The following is a 21,377-nucleotide window of genomic DNA, read 5'->3' as shown; positions in this document are numbered from 1 at the left end:
CCAGATGCATCACAAGAAAACCGCATCCATCCCATTCCCGGCAATGGGGAAAAAGTTCCAATACATCGCATGACGTCATGTGATGTCACGAGTTTGACATGTCTGCTCTAATTAATTCCATTTTCCTATTATGAACAGTTCCCCTTTAAGATCTACCCAAAGAACGGGAAAATGATGGATCGAAAAAGTTAGTCCCACCCATCTAAGTGCTGTTTTAATCCTGATATCCCACAACAAGCGTAGAAGAAAAAAAATATTGTTTAAAACATGTTTTCTACCCCTCATTTAGCTGAATCTCTCATTATAGGAGAAAAATGTTATTATAAATGGAAGTAGTTGGAATATCTTTTTCTTTCTCTCTTGCTTCACCTGTTAATGTAGTTGAATGATAATGAAATGATAAGATATGTTATACCTCAAAAGTATTTTTAATATGTTGTGTATCTATTTAAAGCATTTTTATAACATAATTATTTGAATGTATATTTAAATCATTCTTTAGTAAACAACTATAAAGATGTAAAATATAACCATTTGCATTCTGTAGAATTTGGGGGAGCAGCAGTTAGCAAAAATTATGATTTAAATGATCTTCCTGGACCACCATCCAAACCTCAGGTCACTGATGTCACTAAGAACAGTGTCACGTTGTCTTGGCAGCCAGGCACACCTGGGAACTTACCAACAAGTGCATATATCATTGAGGCTTTTAGGTAGGTTAAAAAGTATTACTGTTATGACCCTTTGCACTTTCGAACAAAATACATTATAAAATTTTAGCTAATGTCAGAAATTTAAAAACATGGGTGCTTTTAATGTAATTAAATTTTATTTTGTTTTACATAGTTTTAAAATGTTTCGAACATTTGATTTAAACTTTCATATAAGTTTATAAGAATAAAACTTACAAAAATCTTTAAAATGTATTTTATCAACATGTTGATAATAGATGAAGGAGAAATAGGAGGCTTACTGTAAACATTTTTCAGTATTCTTTGCCAGTATCAACCAAATCTATTGTTGCAGCTAAATACAGGACTGATACCTCAATAATCACTTATCTTTTTTTATTCTTTTAAATTTATTCATTGATGATGTGGACTGAATATATAGAGAGCTATCTCCTGCTTACCTAACATTATTGTGTTACCTGATAAGATCTAGTAGGATGGACATTCCTATGGTTGAAGGACCAGGTTAGGGAGAGATCATTATGAAGAAATTTATCTATATGGTCACTAAGAGTTAACAATAATATGATGCCACATAATGAATCATATGTTAGGAGTTTTGTGCTTTTAATTGATTTAGAATATATCATACTTTCTGTTGTTCTTGACAGCGTATTTTATGATGTCTTTATTTGTCTTTAACAGCAGATAGAAACATATCCTTGACTATTTTTAAAGATATGTGATTGTAGCTATAGTATTCCAATTCATTTTCATTTCAGCCAGTTGGTGAGCAATAGCTGGCAAACAGTGGCTAATCATGTTAGAACAATTCCTTACACTGTGAGAGGACTCCGTCCAAATACCATCTACCTGTTTATGGTGAGAGCTATCAATTCACAAGGGTTGAGTGATCCCAGCACTATGTCAGATCCTGTCCGAACCCAAGGTAACCTGAATTTATTCCTCAAGCAGCCTATTTGAAGTTAATCATAATATGCAATGCATATGCAAATGCAGAAATATAATATCTGAATGTATACCCCTGTATATATAGTCTGGTATATATATGAGTGTATATTTAATATTTGTACATAGTAATGAGTACATATACATTTAGGATCACTGAATGACCAAAAAATAAAATTTGAAAAGGAAGGAATATGCAGGTGAAAAATGGGAGGCTATTTGCCCAGAAATCTCTTCTGTTATCAAAAGAAGCAGGCAGAATATCATGCAGCTAAGTAATACAACAGTTTCACTTTACTCTTCATAGAAATGGAGAACTGTGTTGCTTCATAAAGCAACTTTAAAGCATTGCTCTTTGCTCATAGCATTGTCAGTGTGATGCAGCCTTTTGAAACTAATCTACTAAATATATTATTTTTAAAGAAGTGAAATATAAGCCAAAACACAATTGACTGTGGCTCCATATGATGATCCATATGACTTGGCGACACAGTAATCTAAGCACAATATCATATGGAAAAACAGTTATACTGATAGACAACATATTTATCAATATCCTCCTGAAAGAAATATTCCATATTTGCAGTTCTTAGGAATTTAAATCTGCCTGACAAGTTAAAAAAATTCTATTAATTTTTAAATGTTATTTTCTTGCTTTATATATGTATTCATATTGGCCTATCTAATTTGAAATATATTTTATTGTAATTTCTGAAACTCTATAGATACTACCTGGATAGCACTACTACCAATAATCTTTGGGTAAAATATTTACACTATGTTTGTACAGAGTATGGTTACAGGAACACAAGGACTTTGTACAATGGTTACATCACATATGTGTAGGAGTTCAGTTTCCATAATTAAAGAGTAATTAATCAATTATAGAAGTTAATGAATACCTGGAGACCCACGTTTGCAAATAATTATTTGAGATCTTTATATTGTTATACAGTTATACCTTGGTACTCAACTGCTTTAAACTCATCAAATTTGATACTCTACGCATTTTGACTCAAAACTTTTATCCCAGTACTCATAGCTTGTTTGGTATTCATGCATAAGCTTAAACATGTCAGCGTCGGCTGCCCTGTGGCTCACTACATTATTCCTTATGGGAAAATTTTGTTTGGTACTCATCGTTTTTGGTACTCTTTGCACCTCCTGGAATCAATTAAAAATGAATACCAAGGTACCACTGTATTTAGAGGTTAGAAATGTCTTACAACATCTTAGCAGAAGCAGGATATCCAGACACTATTCAGTAAGGATTCAAGTCTTGGTATGGGACTGAGATTGCATTGATAACACTTTAGGATTACCTGTTTTAGAACTTAGGTTGGACTGGTGTACATCTCATGACCCTTGTAAGCCTCTTGGTGGCTTTCAAAATGTTCACAATAGTATCTGGCTTACTGCCTGCAGGCAATAGGAAATGAGTCATGTCCTCAATGGACATTTCAGTACTATTTGAAAAATAAATGACCAGTATTTATTAAAATAAATTTATATCTTATAAAAATATATAAATCAGAAGTGTTCTATCTGGACCAGAATCCAATCCCACTGCTCCATTATTTGACAATAAACTAATTTCAGTAAGAACATTTAAGTGAAGTTTATTATGCTTTTAATCATAATAATAAATTGATTTTTAATTGACTTTCCTTAGTAAGATAATAAGTTTTTGAGGCACATTTATATGTTTGACCTGGCAGATATCAGTCCACCAGCACAAGGTGTGGATCACAGACAAGTCCAAAAAGAGCTTGGCGATGTAATTGTGCGACTACATAATCCTGTTGTGCTTACCCCTGCCACAATTCAAGTGACCTGGACGGTAAGATATTTGAAAAATATATAGTAAAATCTCTGAACATTCTTAATGTTTTCCTTACTCTAATCAGTAATTGGAATGGTACTGTGATATTTTAATGGTCTCTGGTACTTTATATACAAGTAAACTAAGGGTTTTCTCTTGACCAGAAGTCTATTTTAAGATTTTAAACAGCATTCTCTGAGAATTCATTTTATTTTTAGAAAGTTGGTTTGGTAGATGGCAGAAAATACTTTTGGCATTCTGACTGCTGGCAAACAAACACTTACCACTCCTACTTTCTAATCTCTTTTACTTTATGTCCTTGGAAGTCATCTGAAAATATATATATTGTGCTGCTGCATATTTCCTATTCATCGGTTTAGAAAAAAAGAATACTTGACATAACTTACCAGTATTTTACTCTAAAAAAGTAGATTGTTTAATTTATAGCCCAAGAGCTGAATTGCTTAATAATTCTTCATTATTTGATACATGCTAACAATTTTATATGACCTTTCATTGTTTTCATTCCTGTTTTATTAGAAATTTAAAAGCAGATTACATGTTGGGAATAATTTTCTGATGAGGACTTTATTTCTTTGTGAACACAGGTAGTCCTCAATTTACAACAGTTCATTTAGTGACCATTCAAAGTTACAACGGCACTGAGAAAAGTGACATGACCGTTTTTTATAGTTACAGTCTTTGCAGCATCCTCATAATCATGTGATCAGAATACAGATGCTTGGCAACTGGTTCATATTTATGACCATTGCTATGTCCCAAGGTCATGTGATCAGTTTTTGTGACCTTCTGACAAGCAAAGTCAGTGGGGAAGCTAGATTCACTTAACAACTGGGTTATCAGCTCCAGTGATTCATTTAACAATGGTGGCAAAAAAGATAAATGTCTTAACAACAGAAATTTTGGGCTCCATTGTGGTCATAAGTCAAGGACTACCTGTAATTTACTGGGGTCCCATGGCAACTTTTGATTTATGTCTAAGCTTCTTTTCATGTAAAATTTAGATGTGTGTCTGTGCATATGTGCTGTCTTTATCAATGGAGCATACTCATAATGTCTCCCTGCGTGGTGCTTATTTTGAGTAAATACGTGTAAGAATCAGCAGGGGAAAATAATCTAGCAATTGTCTTTACTTGTTATTACAATTGTGTAAATGGACAGGCATAAGAAAGGAGTGTCCTTTTCTGATCCTGTGGAACAAACTGTCTATCCCATATAGGTGTAATTACTACTGAGATGCATTTTCTTCTTTTGCTTTTTCTTGCATTATGTCAACAGTAAATTGAGTTGTAATCCATATTTATAAACATGTGTGAAGTATAGTAAAAGTAGATTATATTAAAACAGTAGCATCATAGTAAAAATGATGATTAGCTAGAACAGTAACACATTAAAAGATCATTTGATTGAACAATTTTGTTCTGATTATGAGGTGTATATACATATATATATATATATATATATATATATATATATATATATATATATATATATGCCTTTTCTCATAATCAGAACAATATATATATAACTTTGAAAAACCCACTCAGTAATTTTACTCTTAAAATTAGGTAGCTCAACATTTTTCAAGTCTTTCAGTCTAAAATAGAGTCTTATTTCATGTTGAGCTACCCTAATAACAGGAACTTCCAGTTCTCATAGTGCAATTAGATGGCTATTGTCAGTTTGGCTCTTCTCAAATTTAGAGAAGATCTGAAAGCTATTTAAAACACCATTAATATTGTATGCAACAGAATGGCTAGGCTAAAACCAGAATATACCAAATGGAAAGTGAAGGAAATCCATGGATATATCCATAACTAAAGATAGTTAAGATGCTTCAGGATAAGATAGTAACTTTGAAATCTTACTCTTGCCTTCTCATTGAAATTCCAGAGGAGTCTCAGAAAGGCCAATGAGTTCAATTTATTGAAGCATGGATTCACAAAATGTTGGCTCTTTTGGAAGATTATAAGATAAATACGGAATCTGATCACTGTATTCCAGTTGCTTCTTTCCACACGTCTGATAATACCTCGCTATTTACTGAGGTTATTCAGATTTATGTGAGGAATAAAAAATTAATTATACCCAATATTATACATATAACTGCATAGAGAGATAAAATGTCTCACATTGTATTTTTTCTGATTTTATTATGGAGAATCCCTTAATACCAAAAATATTTAATCCTGTTAAAAATATTATTCAAGAGAAGAAACATCAGTACTTCAGATTTCAGCCATCGTATTTATGAAATTATCTAATGATACCCAGGAATCATTTCATAATTGTGGGAAACTGAAAAAAATTTATTTAAGATCCTATTTTTTTTAAAAAAATCTTTGCACAGAAGTTTTACTATTTCATGCATTCATATTCAGTCTTTAGATCTTAGCTATACACAGTTTATTTTCTAATATGATCTTCGATACAGGAAACAAATTATATATATATATATATATATATATATATATATATATATATATATATATATATATATATATATTCAAGAATATTGGTAAAAATGTGATTCCCAGGCATAATTATGAATAAAAGAATAAAATACGATCACCGGGAGGGTTAAAATAAGAATTCTTTACTAAAAATATACTTATACTAATTTATATATATAAATTATGCTCTTTTCTTTTTTTTTCTCTATCTCCTGGACCTCCTATAAATTGGATCATCTTGACTCCTTCCAATTAGGTTTTAGGCTAAGATGAATAAATAAGACAGTTTTGGTTCTGCCTGTAGATGTCTTGTAGTGGATCTTGGATGAGATACTGCATCACTGATTTGTTGACAGTCTTGAATTCTATCAAACATGATATCTTTCTGAACCTTATTACAGGCTTGGCAATTGAGAGCACTGTTTCTTCAGGGCTATTTCCAGTCAGTGTTGGTGGGGGAGAGCAGTCTAATCCTAGACCTCTGTTTTTCAAGTGCTTCAGGGCTGTCTCCTCTTCTCTTTAATATATACATGAAGCCACAGGGAAAGGTCATCTGTTGACATCAGGTTGTACGTATCTCATGAGGTTGTTTTTGAATGAACAAGTGAAGTTCTGTTCCAATGTTTGGAGGCAGAATAGGCTCTGGCTCAGTCTATCAAAATCAAGTAACTGTGGGTTTTGCATTCCACTGGAGAGATATCATCCTTTATGAATGGGATTGTGCTATTATATTTGGATTCAGTAAACAACATATGAAGGGCATGATGGTTCAGTGGTTAAAGACATTGAGCTTGTCAGCTGGAAAGCTGACAATCCAGATTCCAGACTCAAGTGCTATACAATGGGCTGAGCTCTCATTACTTGCTTCAACTCCTGCCCACCTAGTAGTTCGAAAGCATGCAAATGCAAGCAGATACATAGGTACCACTTTGTGGGAAGGTAACAGGATTCTGTGCACCCTGGTGTATTGGCCACATGACCACATAAGTGTCTTTGGTCAATGCTAACTCCCTCGGCTAAGAAATTGAATGACCACTGTCCCTAAAATTGGACACAACTGGATAGGGAAATCCTTTACATTTACCTTTATACAATTTAGGGATCTTTTGGGACTTGTAGCTCCTTCTGAAACAGCAGGTGGAAGCTGTTGCAGGGTGTGTTTGCACAATTTCATTTTGAAATTCAATTGAACCCATTCGTGGAAATCTGCTTGCAATTTTTCATGCCTTAGTCATCTCTGAATTAGATTATTCCATTGCGTTCTACAGGAGGTTGCCTTTGAAGACCAATCAAAAACTTCAATTAGTATATGGTCAAAAGGCAACTGGCCTATGTTTTTCATTGAAGACATTTTGCTTCTCATCCAAGAAGCTTCTTCAGTTCTGGCTGAGTGTTGGAGGATGGAAGGATTTATATTCCTTGCAGTCATCTGCTTGTTATAACTAATAAGGCCCTATGCTGCAGGATCATCTGCACCGTGGGATATTTGTCCATCCTATGTGCTTTAACAGGAAGGACACATTCCAGATTTTATTTATGAGACTTTATTTATTTATGAGACTTATATACCGCTTTAAGTGCAAGCACTCTCTAAGCGGTGTACACCAGTAAGCAATGTATATATATATTTACATTGCCCCCAACAATCTGGGTTCTCATTTTACCTACCCCGGAAGGATGGAAGGCTGAGTCAACCTTGAGCCGGTGAGATTTGAACCGCTGACCTGCTGAACACAGTCAGCTAAAGTGGCCTGCAGTACTGTTCATCCTGTGTTTTGAAACAGTCTTCTCTCGATTGTTTGGCTCTAACCTTGCAGGTCTTTAGAAGGTAGTCAAGATCTGGCTTTTTCTTCAGACTTTTACATCAGGATGTGTAGAGTCCCAATTTGGGTGAATTGCAGTATATTTTAACGCTGGGCATCATTTTATTGTTTTCTGTAACTGGATTTAATGCTGTTGTTTTCTTTGGGATTTTGAACGTCTGTTTTTTTAATGTAATATAAATGAATATTGCATAGATCCTTTTTTCTTTGTTCACTGTTTTGTAATTGTAACATAATTTATACTACCATCCAGAATATGTTTTTTCTCAGACGTTGCCTGGATTTTGGCTTTCCTTTTCTATTATAGTATCTGTCTTATATTACAACTTTCCAGCCAAGATTCATATGGCAATTGAATGGTCTTGACCCTGCTGGCCTTTCCCCAGGCATTAAGGCCAGGATGTTAGTTAAATCCTGGCATGGCATCTTTTCTTGTGTTGTTAGACAGATTAATAAGGAGCCTAGCATAGTTTTTAATGGGTTCCATTTGTTTATTGTGCTTTTGTATTTATATTATTTTGTTCACTCAGAATTGTACTACTTAAGATGAGTGATCATATAAATTTATAAAATTAATTGATAATGATGACACCTATAACTTAGCAGATATAAGATAACTGCTAAACTGCTTTCTAGTGTTCTTTCTGCAGCACATTTTATCATTTGCTGCAAATGTTAGTTTCAATAACCTGGTAAGCAGAATGTTTTTAGATATATTTCAAGTATATTATATTTAACTGAAAGAAATACAATACTTGGGTTGCAAGCCATAATTTATGCTTTCTTTATAACTTAGAGTAACAAATCCTTGGAAAAGCATTTATAACTTTGAGATCAATTTTCCACTACAACCACTATCCAATAAAATGTAATGACAGTTATATTTTCATGCTGGGCAACATTAGTGAGGCTTTTGGGCTGTCTTGTGTGCTTCATCCTTCTGTATTCAGTTTGCCATAAGCAATACCTGAAATGAAAAAAAGAATGCATATTTTACAGGTGTCTGACTGGCATATATTGGACATTATATATTACTACATCAATTTGATTTACAAAATAAATTTAATAGAATATTTAATTCATTGAGGACAGAAATGGCAACCACAATTATAAAATTTGCAAGCTGGCTTAAGAATAATTTTGTTCTACTGCCTTTAAGCTATGCAAGGCTCACATTCTGAGAACATTGATTTATGGAACTCAGTTAAGTATTATAAGAAGATTCAATCTTTCATTGCATATAGTCAAAATTTCTAAAAAAATAGAATACTATGTATATCCCTCACTCAGCCTTCAGTGTTTAATGTGATTAGTTTTGGGATGCATTTCTTTACATGATCTACTTGAATTTACTGTGAGAGGACAAATAGATCAAAATCTGATATATGGTGCTCCATCAATAACAGCTTCAATAAAAGCAGAGCTGTATTATAGTAGAATAATCCCCTTATCATGGACTCTCCCTAAGTATTTTTTGTTTTTCTTTAAGAGCAATCATGTTCCATTTGATGGCTTTTTTCTCTGGCTTAAATCAATATGTTACCTATCAAGGCAACAAGTTGAGGATATTTCCCATATAGAAATTGTATATGTAAAAATGAAGAGGTTGAATCTCATGCAAACTTTTCACTATAACTCATAATTTAAGTTATTGGAATTTTTAATCCTCGCAGAAAAAGATCACTGCTTTACTTTCAAATTTATTAGTTTTAGATTTATCAAAGGCAATAGTGAAATTTCTACCTGTAGTTTATAATAATCAGCACATCCTTCCTCACTTTTATTTCTCTCTCTCTCTCTCTCTCTCTCTCTCTCTCTCTAACACACACACACACACACATACACACTGAGAGAGAGAGAGAGAGAGAGAAACTACCACATAAAGACATATAGACAATTCCTCACATATTCTTTTCTTTCTATTCAGAAAATCACCAAGGCTGTCTTTCTGTCTATCATGTAAATATTAAATACCAGTACCATTCACTATACCAGTGGTGGCGAACCTATGGCACGGGTGCCAGAGGCAGCACTCAGAGCCCTTTCTGTGGGCACGCGCACCATTGCCCCAGTCCTAGGCCTTCAGCTGGGTTTTATAAAACCTTTTCACTTTAGACCTCCGCCGCTGTGTGCAAAAAAAAAAAAAAGATTCAATTTCATTTCTCGCAGGAAAAAAAAAAACATCTCACAAAGTTGGAATTGATTGATTGAACTTTCTAGTCGCACCCAGTCTGCCGTTACCACCGCAGCCACGCCCACCAAATGGGCAACACTCACCCAGTGGGCCACACCCACCCAGCACCCGACGATGCATAAGTGGGTTTTGGGTTGCAGTTTGGGTACTTGATCTCTAAAATGTTCATCATCACTGCAGTATACCTTTCCATACTTTTCTCTCTTTCCTTGTAAAGCATATTTGTCTCCATCAGTCCATAAACTACTTCAAATTTACCCTTTGATTTTATTAAGTGCAAAACTCTCTCTTTCTAAGTATATTATCAATTCCAACCAGTGGTGGGATTCAGATACGTGAACAACCAGTTTTCTGTGTGGATGCTGCTTCCTGAAGTCCGTTCTGGGCCTGGGCAACAAAAAATTAGCTACCAGTTCTGCTGAACTGGTGTGAACCGGCTGAATCCCACCACTGGTTCCAACCAAATCTCACCTATATCAAATGGTGCAGTGATTAGAATGCAGTCTTGCAGGCTAATTCTGCTGACTGCTTTCAGCAGTTTGAGTCTCACCAGGTCAAGGTTTCCATCCTTCCGAGGTCGGTAAAATGAGAACCCAGATAGTTTGGGGCAGTATGCTGACTCTGTAAATCGCTTAGAGAGGGCTGTAAAGCACTATGAAGTGGTATATAAGCCTAAGTGCTATTTCTATACTGTGGACATAATATGCTCTCCCCTGAGGGGTAGGATGGGTCCCAGTCTACCTGATCTCTGGTAGCTGAAGGAAGGGCTCATCTACACTTAAACTTGGTAGCAAGCAGTTGAAAAACAAGGTTGTTCTTAAGAAATATAGAAGGATGGAGCACTATGAATGGGCCTGGGGTTCCAGAACACAGATGGGATATAGAAACATGTGTATGTTTGTGTGCCATAGAAGGGACACATAAAGCAATAAAAATATCCACAGCTTAAGTTGTTGCTTTTTTAAGAGTCATAAGGTGAATCAGTTCCTTTCTACAGGGTGGGGAAGGAAATGAGGGATTGCAAAACTGACTAAGAAACTGTCACAAAATGTTGAAAATTAAGATCATGTGATCACAGCCTAGCAGCTCAACAACAGCAACTAGTACTGAAGCAGCACAACTTTCTGAAATTTAATTCCTTTAGGAGATACAGTTCCCAGATTTTGGGCACCTTTTCTTAATTAGCCCATTTGAGATACCTTGGTTCAAATATTGTCATAATATGCATATATACACACACACACATACAACACACAAACACACAGATTATATTTTAAATAAGTTTTGTATTGTGTTGCTTTTCTCCTGAAATCAAAACACAACTGAAACATACTTTTATAATTAACAGATTCAGTATCCTATTCTGCTATAGATCTTTCCAAAAATATTCCAAAGAGAGCTAATCTGAAATTCCACTTTTCTTCCAAAATATAAGATTGCGGGCATTTGCCATAAGAGTCAGTATTGGAGGACATCAAATAATAAAACATGTCTCATTATATCACATTGCAAACCTACAACTTCCATCATTTCTAGTAAGATGAACAGCTATTTAAATTTGATTAATAATAAATAAATTAAAATATTTGCCTATAACAAGGCACCAGTGAAAAAGGACATTAAAGGAAATAGTATTTTATTCATTCTTTTATTAAATTTACATCTCATGTTAATCCCATCTCATGTGCACGTATCCATTACAGTAGCTAACTTGGTATATCCTAAAATCTGGATGCCCAGCAATAGTTTTATAAAGAGCAATATAAAATATTGCTGACAAAATTGTTTTGCTAACTTTATGAAGAATGGCAAATGAATTACTTTTTTTTCCTCTCTGGCACTACATTATATCATTCCAAATTCACTTTTTGAAACTTCTTTTACTTCCCTTTAAATTTGTCAGACTGAGTTGTCCCAAAAGAGTATAGTTCCTGGGGGGAGGAGTAACGGAAGGAGTCACCTTGTTTGTTATCTCTTGAGTATCAAACCAAACAATATTTGTGAAGTAGAACTCGGGCAAGGAGAAATGACAAAGCTGGAGAGGATTTGTTTTGAAAATTAGATTGTTTCTCATAATCTTTTTTTATTTCTGGTCCTGTAAACAGATTCTTAGACTACGATGTGACTTGAAGAGGAAATGCAAGCAGAGTTTAATTACAAGACTCAGGCTTTGGGGGAACAACGACTTGTATACAATTAGCTCCTTCTATTGTGGTAGAATACTGTGATGCACATAGTAAGGGGGTGCTTTACTATATTTTTGCTGTCTAGACAGCAGTAAAGTAGAAAAGACTAAAAATCAGGAAACAAATCAGGATATAATTAATTATACATTAGTTTCTATACTGCCTTTGTGATTCTAGATATTTCACAATAAAATAATGACATGTCAATAAACATTTAAATTATATTTTAAAAAAAAATCACATGCTCTCTGAATAAAATGAACTTCTGATTAATTTGTACCTTCCAGAGGCAAAAGTTCACAATTATTTTCTAAAAAGAGAAGGAGGGAATCACCTTGCTCAAATAGAAATTGGCATTGAGAGTACCTCCCCTTCTAAACTCTCACAGTTCTTCCTGAAGGATATCAGAATTTATGTGATATTGAATGCAACCAAGATCAAGCTAAGCAAGGATGGCTGAATTATACCCTTCTAAGTTTTGCCACAGGTCATCTACAAAATCAATACTAAAACATTTTAACTGGAGCCCTACTAGTTTCTCATCAACCATCCTAAGGTTGAAAACTGAGTGATAGTTCTACAACAATTTTATTTATTTGTCTGTCTGTCTGTGTCACTTCTTCTTTTTTAATTCAAGTTTTATTAATTTTTCAATTTTTACAGCCATGTGATTAGGAAACATCGTGGAGATAGGGTAATCCACAGTCCAGTAAAAGAGTCATTCATGTAAATCAAAAATTAGATCATTAGAAGTTCCCTCTCTATTTCCCTTAATTATTATATCATATTCAATTTAATACATTTCTTAATAAAGCTCAGTCAATCAATACATTATATGAACACAATTTTAGTTGACAAATATCCAAGTCCTGATTTTGAATTTTACTTAATTCAATTATCATATTCAAATTTAGCCTTTAATAACTATAATGTTTAAACTTTGGGTAACCCTCATTTCATTACAGAGTGATTATCACAGCTAAAGTATACATATTATTCCAAAATTTAAATTCTTATCTTATTTCACTAAGATAAATAGTTCCTCATTTACTAATAACATATCTTTCATTATCACAAACTCATTTCCATATAACAGTTCAACACTATAATCTAAAAGTAATTTTCATTTCCATTATAAATCTAAATACTAAATATTAAATCAGCCAGTATATCTAAAAACTTTCTTAACCCATTAGGTGAGAATTCAAAACCCACTTTTAAATCTAACTCTGGCTTTCTTTTTGTGCCAGGCAGGCTTCCACACCAGTGCCTTTGAATCCTCTGATGTGTCTCCCTTCATTCCCACACAAGCTGTTTGAATCAGGGGAGAACATCCAGTTATCAATTTCTCAAAGGAACTGGCCCTTTTGTAGTTATTAGGTTGCTGCCCTAATAAGTCAGATCTCCATATTTGGTTTAAAGTGTTTGTGTTCAGTTCAGTCTGGTCTTCTTCTTCTTCCAGTTTACTCTGAGTAAAGTAAAAAGTCATATCCAATGTTGTCATTGTTGTTTGCTTATCGAGATTGTCAAAGTTCTCAGTATATTGTAGTTGTTGTTCAGTTCCTGTTGCTTTAAGAATTGCAGGTGCTTTGGTTAAAGTCAGTATTTGGTCATCAAGGTTCTCAATTGGTTGTATATGTTGTTGCACAAAGTCCTCTTTAATGATGGGTTGTTCCTTTTCTATTGTTTTTTGGGTTAGAAGTTGGTTAGTTGGAATCTGAAGATCACTTTGTAGTTTGGGCATAACATCTTTGGCTTTTACTTTAGAATTCATTAGCTCAGTGGCTTCAAGAATTTTTTCAAGTATAAGTTTATAGCTAAGCTGTGGGTAGAATTCCTCCATTTCTATAGTAGTTAAAGATACTTTTAGTGGAGGCTATGTTTAGAAAGAACCAGCCAATTTCCGCCTCCACAGTTTCTAGAAGTTGTTCTCACCGCCCAGCTGTTTCCAATTCTTATCATTTTTGATAATATGAAGGACAAATCAAGAGAGCCAACAAGCTTAACAGTCAGAGAAATTCAGTTATTGTGCCAAGTTTCACCACAAGATGTCCCCAGTAGGGTATAAAGTTTTTTCCAAAACAGCAATTATGCTTTTATACAGTTAAAAAAAACCAAGAGGATATTTTTTGGAGTTAAGATAGATAAAATGCTGAGTCTCTATTAATAAAAACATTTAGGACCCCAAAATATCCAAAAAGTAAAAATCCAGTTATTTGGTTAAAAAAAATAGTTATTCTTTTCTTTAGTTTTCAAGCTTAAATTCCCAAGGTGTATAAACACCACTGTATTAAGAGTGGGGGAAAAAATTTCAGAAGCTTTTACAGGAAGGTAGTGAGGGTAAAAGAGAGGAAAGGAAGGGTCTCACCCAGATCTTCCACAATGCTTCGTTATGCTGAATAGTGCTTTTGGCTCTTGGCTGGTGCAGCTAAATGATCGGCCATGTTGATGGCCAGTCTTTTCCTTGTCGATCCAGAGGAGCTGCCTCAGCCCGAGTGGGAGGACTGCTGCCCTTCCACACTCAGGCGAGGGTCCTCCTCAGTGATGGTCGCCCCTCCAGGGCGACGTTTGATCCTTTTCAGGGTCTTTCAGAGAGGGAAAACCAGATGGCAGAGAGGAGACTGTCCCTGCACATCTGCTGGTGCAACGAACCAGAATCGGAAGCCTCTGTGTCACTTCTTAACCACCCATGTCCCTCATAGATGAAGGCTAATCTCTTAAGGAAGGAGTCTTATATGTTCTCCAACTTCGCCAATATATTCTTCATTTTGGAGAATACTGAATCAAAATAATGGTGAAGTCATTTTACTTTTATTTTGTTATCATTTTTCTGTCCTAATGGAGAAGCTGATATACAAATTCTATTTTATTATATTTTAGCATATTTTGCAAAATTCAGTCAGCCTGAACTTTAGCTTTTCTGATATTATGCACTGTACTTTTCCTTGCTGTCCTTTTCCTTTTTCCTACTTCTAAATGTGCTCTTCTTCATCAACTTTTTTGATGTCTTCTGCTATCATTTTTGTCTCTCATTGTATTTGTTCACTATTATATTTTTGTGTCTCATTTTTTAGGAACTTTGATGATTTGCAGTTCTTTTTCTCCTGATTATCACAGCATTCTACTTAGAGATCGATTGTTCTGAGTTTATTATGTTTTTATAATAAATATGTTTGACTATACTTAGCTTTATTTTTGCTTTATGAGCCAAAGTTTTTTCTGATTTTAACTGAGTGATTTAATGAGCCTAGTAATACAATGTTTCCATATTTTACTCCTTTAAACAGCATGCCATTATTTAACTGATCATTAAATTTTTGGTTTCCAATCTCCACAAAATTCATTTTAAAGCTCTAAAATATTTTTTATCATTTCTTCCGAGGTCTATTCTTCTCATGCTAGGTAGTTCAAATTGTGATCTCAAAAACAATTTTATTCTATTGACACTATTTTCACAACCATTCGTAGTTTACTTGAAATGTTCTTTTGTTTTTATGGTGCTCTTACTAGATAAGAATGATCAAATAAATTATCCCAGTCCTTTACCTTTCTTTGTAAATGCTCAAGATTCATGATAATACAGTTGTAGATGTTGTTTTCAGTACTTCTTGTCTCTACATATATAAATGGGAAGGAATATCAATAGATGTGATACATTCTGAAGGTTGTTCTGTTGCCAGGATCCTGGCAACTCAAAGAGAGTGTGGTTTATGAGCAGATGGTCCTGTCGTCATATATTTATTTTGCTTTTCCACAGTAGTGAGTCATCAGTAACCACATTTGTCTTTATATTTTGTAGGACATAATTACAAACCACTCTGTACTTTAGGGAGTCTACCATTCTGTTGCCAGTTTTGCAGTGTTCCTACATCTCCTGAAGAACTTATTTCTTCTATAAGGGCTTGAATTGTTTGTTGTTTGTTTGTTTGCTTTCAGAGGGACAGAATCTATTGCTTCTATTTGTTTCTCAAATCAATTGGCTTTGGTGTTTTGTTTGTTTTCTTTTCTTTGTGGGAAGTTTGTACAGTCAGTTCTCTTTTTTATCAGGTGTCTTGTTTCATCAGCCAAACTGTAACTACTTGCTGCTCCAATTCTTTGAGTTTTGATGCAAATACATGTCTAATTATTCTTTGGTTGGTACAGAAAATTGTAGGTCATCATGGCAGGTTACTTTCAATTGAACTTCATTTTTATTTCTTTATATACCACTGGTAGAAAAGCTTATATTTAACTTGTTTCTTTCTCAGATTCTCAAATTACTTGACTAAATATATCAAATTAGATTATGTGATAGGCTTTTTACATTTCTATGGCAAATTATATTAGCAAATACCTGTTTAGTTGGTAGAATAACTATAATTACTCATTGTAATTTATACAGTTGCAAAAATGTTTTGTCTCTGTATATGAAGACTTATCATTTCATGTAAAAAAGGCTATGGTACTCAATCACTGATCATTGTTTCCTGAAACTTAGCTATTTAAGAAGCAAGCCAGATATACTTTTAATCATACTACTATATTTCTCAGCTTCAAATTTGTACTTTGCATTATAAATAATACAGTAAGCATAAACACTCTGAAGCTAATAATTTACATTGCTATATTATATCACAGGAATGTTTTATAATCTCAAACTTTCATTGATTACCTAAATACTATGTACAGAAAAGATAACTCTTATTATTGTGTCATTGATGTAACACCTTAGATTGCAATATATAATGTGAAGAGGAATTGTGTTTTATAATAACTGCTAGGTTCATAGATTCTTATGTCCATAAAACATTTAATTAATGAAACTCAAATGTGTATAAAAACAATTTGTCCTGATTTACAGACTCTTTCATTTGAAAGCAGCTGCTTAATGTTCTTCTGAAAAACACAGCTTGATTCTTTCAGTATTAACAAGCTATTATTGTGAATTATGTCCTTGATTCAATGCATAAATTCACTTAAAGTGTATCTAGAGAAGTTTATAAAATGCAAACTTAATGTTATTGTAACATATGCTGTAAGATTTTTAACAAGGGCAGTTTTGATTAAATGTGTTTATGCCTAGATCTCATAAATGTGGTTTTAGTTTCTTGTTTGTATGTGTTTTTCTGGTCATAAAAACTTGATTTTTCACTGAAAAAGTGAATGAATAATGTAAAGAGATTTTAATACAGGTAACTGATGTTGGAAAGATGATTTAGTTCTAACCCTGGGCTTATTCTTATATTGCTGAAACCAATATAACAGTAAATGAATAAGTAAATAAAAGCTGTAATAAACTCAGCAAGCAGTCAAGAAAGAAAGAAACTATATTTGTGAAAATGTGATTTATAAAATAGAATTTAAAAGTCCATAAGTTGCCTACACAGATAGTCTGGATGTGACTCTTACATAATTCTGATCGATAATTACAAAAGTACTTTCATAGTTCCTTGAATTGTTGGCATTGTGCACACACTTCTATAACTTGCTTTCATTACTTGTTCATAATAAAAAAGAGAAAGTGTTTGTGGATTTAATCCAATACATGTGGCAGGTCAGTTCTTTATTGAAGTGTCTAAATATAATAAGTATGGGTAATGTATTTTAAAACTAGCTAAGGAAATTTTGAGCAGGAGGCACAACTTGAGCCATATAGATTCTTGGACATAGACTTGTGGCCATGCCACTTAACACCAGCTTTTGTTTTTGTCCAGGTCTAGTGCTTAAGGCACCAGGCTAAAAGCCAGGAAACTGTTGAGTTCTAATCACTCCTTAGGCATGAATGTCAGCTGAGTGACTTTGGGCCAGTCCTTCTCTGTCTGCCCAACCCATCTCTCAGAGTTATTGATGTAGGGAAAATATGTATGGTCACCGCCTTCAGTTATTTATTAATAAAGGCAGGATAAAAATATGTAAATTTAAAAATATATTGAACAGAATTGGTACAATAAGTTCTTTTGCCTCCAGGCTCTCTTTTGGGACAAAACATTGCTGGCTCAGAAGTGACCACAGTTCAGTCTACTCTTTCTTATCCAACCAATTTGCTCCCTCACCATTTTTTAATTAATTTTGTAGATAATGGCTCTAAATAGTATTAAATATTAATTGTGTCATTATAGTATTAGTATACTTTTGTAATCTTTTATCAAAATTGAACTTAAAAAACTGAGAGCCCTCACTAATCTACTAACTGCAGGTCACTCTGTGACTCTTTACAATAGATATGGTGGGTGGGGAAGAAGCAACAGTTATATCTGGAATCATTTATCTTAACCTCCTTCTACAGATTTTCAACAGTATAGGTTTATGACTTTTGTCTACACACAAACACAAAAATTACAGGTAATTAATAATTCATCCCAATAAAGTATACTAGTTCAGTTTGATGATGTCTTACTTCTACTGGATATTAATTCTGCTGGAAATATGAGACTTCTGAATGGCCAACAACATGCTCATTGCTCTTAATCCTGGTCACCATTATTTAGCAATCCCGGTGTCCCTTTTATCCTCTATTCAAATTTTAAATATTATTTTCATAGATAAGCTTTATATTGGTCTTCCAGTTTCACAGCCAAAAATGCCTGGTATATTCTTCCTTCAAGATGCCTAAATATAGATGTTTTCATTTAATTTTGTCATTGTTGGATTCTCATTCATATAAATAAAACTTTTTATTTCATTGATTGATTATCTTGACACTTTTTACTCCTGGATACCATAAATATTAGGTCTTAAAAATTTGCCATATTAGTTTTGAAAGCATAATTATAAATTTCAACCATCTTATCAAATATTTTATTACCTTTGCTCTCATTATTCCCATTATGGCACTGATTGCTCACAATTTCTTGTAGGAAGTTTATTCTCTTTAAAAAAAATAAATGTAAACGTGCGCATAGATATACAAAATTCTGATAGAATTGTAACCTTTTCTCTGGAATTGTTGGATTTCATAGGTATATATTTGGGGCTTTTGAAAGACCTGCAAAACATTGTCAAGGAATTGTACTTCAATATGGGAGAGTGTATTCCATTTAGAAAAAAGACAGTTTGACTCATACCAGAAAATGAATGCAAATTATGATCAGCATCAGTACACATCAACCACATCCAAGTTTGTATTAATCACAATCTTTTCTTTCTTTGTGGTCACAGAGAGGTTGTCTTAACCTTTTTCTTCAATCAGTTTCCTTTCAAAAAATTTATTCTATTTCCAGATTTCACTCTAGCAAAAAATAACTGACACTCATAAATGTCACTATTGATTCTAATGACTTATTTACTGCATCTCTTTTTGTTGTGATCTGAAATATAATTTTGCAATATGTGCCATTATTGCCCATCATACATTTGGAGTATGCTCATGAGTTTAAGTATTGATTTTGACAATTTTCTCTTTTCTAATTTTTTAGCTTTTCTCATTGAGATGGGTTTTATGTTCCAAAACTATGGTATTAAAATGTATTCCTTTGTCTCAATAGTTTCTGGTTTCTTTATTCATCATTTCATAGTTATCAATGTCCCATTATAGATATAAGTCTATAAGTAATTGTATTACCTAAGCACACGATGGTATATCTTTTGGAAGACAGTTTTTTTTCTCCTGAAACATAAACTTCCTAATCATCTATATGTATTATGTGTATGAAGAAAAATGGATTGTTTGCCTGGAACTCTGGGACTTAATGACCCCATTGGTCATTTGTCAATTCAGTGACTCACCTTTTCAATGACTCAGCGTCTTTTCTCATAATGTGCATATTCTGGCAGGCATAGTTTCAGACTGTTGCATTGAGGGTAGTGAAATGAGGGTAAGCCACAGGAAGGAAAATGAGCAGTAGACGCACATTACACCTATGTCCTCGGTTATAGTTGCATTTTTCCTGTTGATCATGCACAAGAAAGTTGATCGTTTTTATGATCATTTAGAGAACTACAGTTATGGGAAAGCAACCATTTTCCTTAATAAGGCAACTTGAAAGAAGTACACTATATAGTTAAAAACACGGTATGAATGACAGCTCAGAGGAACTGAGTTAAATTTATTTCTTCCACTTATGGTAGGACCATTTCTGTTAATTTTATTTCAGGTTGATCGCCAATCACAGTTCATTCAGGGTTATAGAGTTATATATCGACAGACATCAGGCCTGATTTCCCCTTCTGCATGGCAGACTGTGGAAGTCAATGTTCCCACAGAACGGAGTGCTATCCTTATCAATTTGAAAAAGGGGGTTACATACGATATCAAGGTTCGTCCATATTTCAATGAATTTCAAGGGATGGACAGTGAATCAAAATCTGCACGTACCACTGAGGAAGGTAAGTAAAATTATGAAAAGAATAATTGAATGTTTGCAATTATTGAGTGTTCTCTGCTGCTGTAATATACTATACATAAAGTTTTGCACAAACAAAAACAATATTTTCTTAGCAATGTGTACAGTAGACAAAGCTGTATTTGGTTTTTCACATCAGCATTCTCTCAGTATCTATTTGCCAGTCTTTTTTTTTAAATGATAGTCAAGGAAACTTGGGTTGAGAGAACACATTTTTCTGAGTGTCCCAGAAAAATAAAACAAAATAAACAAGCAGCTTAACTAGAATAGTCAGAAGAGTAGATAAACCTCTGGTCCTGGTGACTGACCCAGATTGGATCTTGCAACATTATCCTGACACATGTATATTTGCCTTCATTCGGGGTAGATAAAATTCTTTATGAAGAAAAGCTTCAGTTATTTGTATAAAAAGTTGATTAACATACATGACTAAACAATCATTATGAAAAGTGTGGATAAACATTAACATTTATTTTGTTCCTTTCACACAATAATACAATAAGAATTACAAAAACATTTAACAATAGAATCCGGATTAATATTAAAAATATTTTAGATACTTGTATTATCTTACCAGTTTCAGTGCTACAAATATGATAATGACCACTATAATGATTAAGATTGTTTTAAAATATAGTACATATCTATTACCAAAATAAATGTATCTGGGCAGATGTTCGTTTCTAGTTAATTTTGGAGAGTGATACATGTTAAAATGATAAATGTAGAAATACTATATAAAGGTTTGGGCGTGTATGGTTAGTTTTACCTTCCTCATCTATTCTTTGGTAACCTAACACTGGGTAAGGGTTAAGGGGATATTCTGTGTTTAATTTACATAAAATATACTGTTTTGTACTAATGATCTTGTGTGAAGAAATAGCAGAGGGTAGAATAAATACTGCTCCATGGTTATT

At 33.6% G+C, this 21,377-nt stretch overlaps 1 protein-coding gene across 16 annotated transcripts in view; it reads left to right on the top strand.

The window, feature by feature from the left end:
- Nucleotides 1–21,377, top strand: part of ROBO2 (roundabout guidance receptor 2) — a 908,846-nt gene that overhangs the window by 820,760 nt on the left and 66,709 nt on the right. For all 16 annotated transcript variants that reach the window (XM_039337222.1, XM_039337213.1, XM_039337212.1 and 13 more), the window contains 4 exons: nt 548–713; nt 1,454–1,620; nt 3,359–3,480; nt 20,212–20,443. In XM_039337222.1, coding sequence (XP_039193156.1) covers nt 548–713; nt 1,454–1,620; nt 3,359–3,480; nt 20,212–20,443 — 687 coding nt within the window. The remainder of the gene's footprint in view (nt 1–547; nt 714–1,453; nt 1,621–3,358; nt 3,481–20,211; nt 20,444–21,377) is intronic.

Source organism: Crotalus tigris, unplaced genomic scaffold (genome assembly GCF_016545835.1).
Source record: "Crotalus tigris isolate CLP2741 ecotype Arizona unplaced genomic scaffold, ASM1654583v1 scf7180000017672.2133156, whole genome shotgun sequence".
Lineage (NCBI taxonomy): Eukaryota > Metazoa > Chordata > Lepidosauria > Squamata > Viperidae > Crotalus > Crotalus tigris.
The sequence above is the reverse complement of the archived record's forward strand: the minus strand, read 5'-3'. Positions and strand labels throughout refer to the sequence as shown.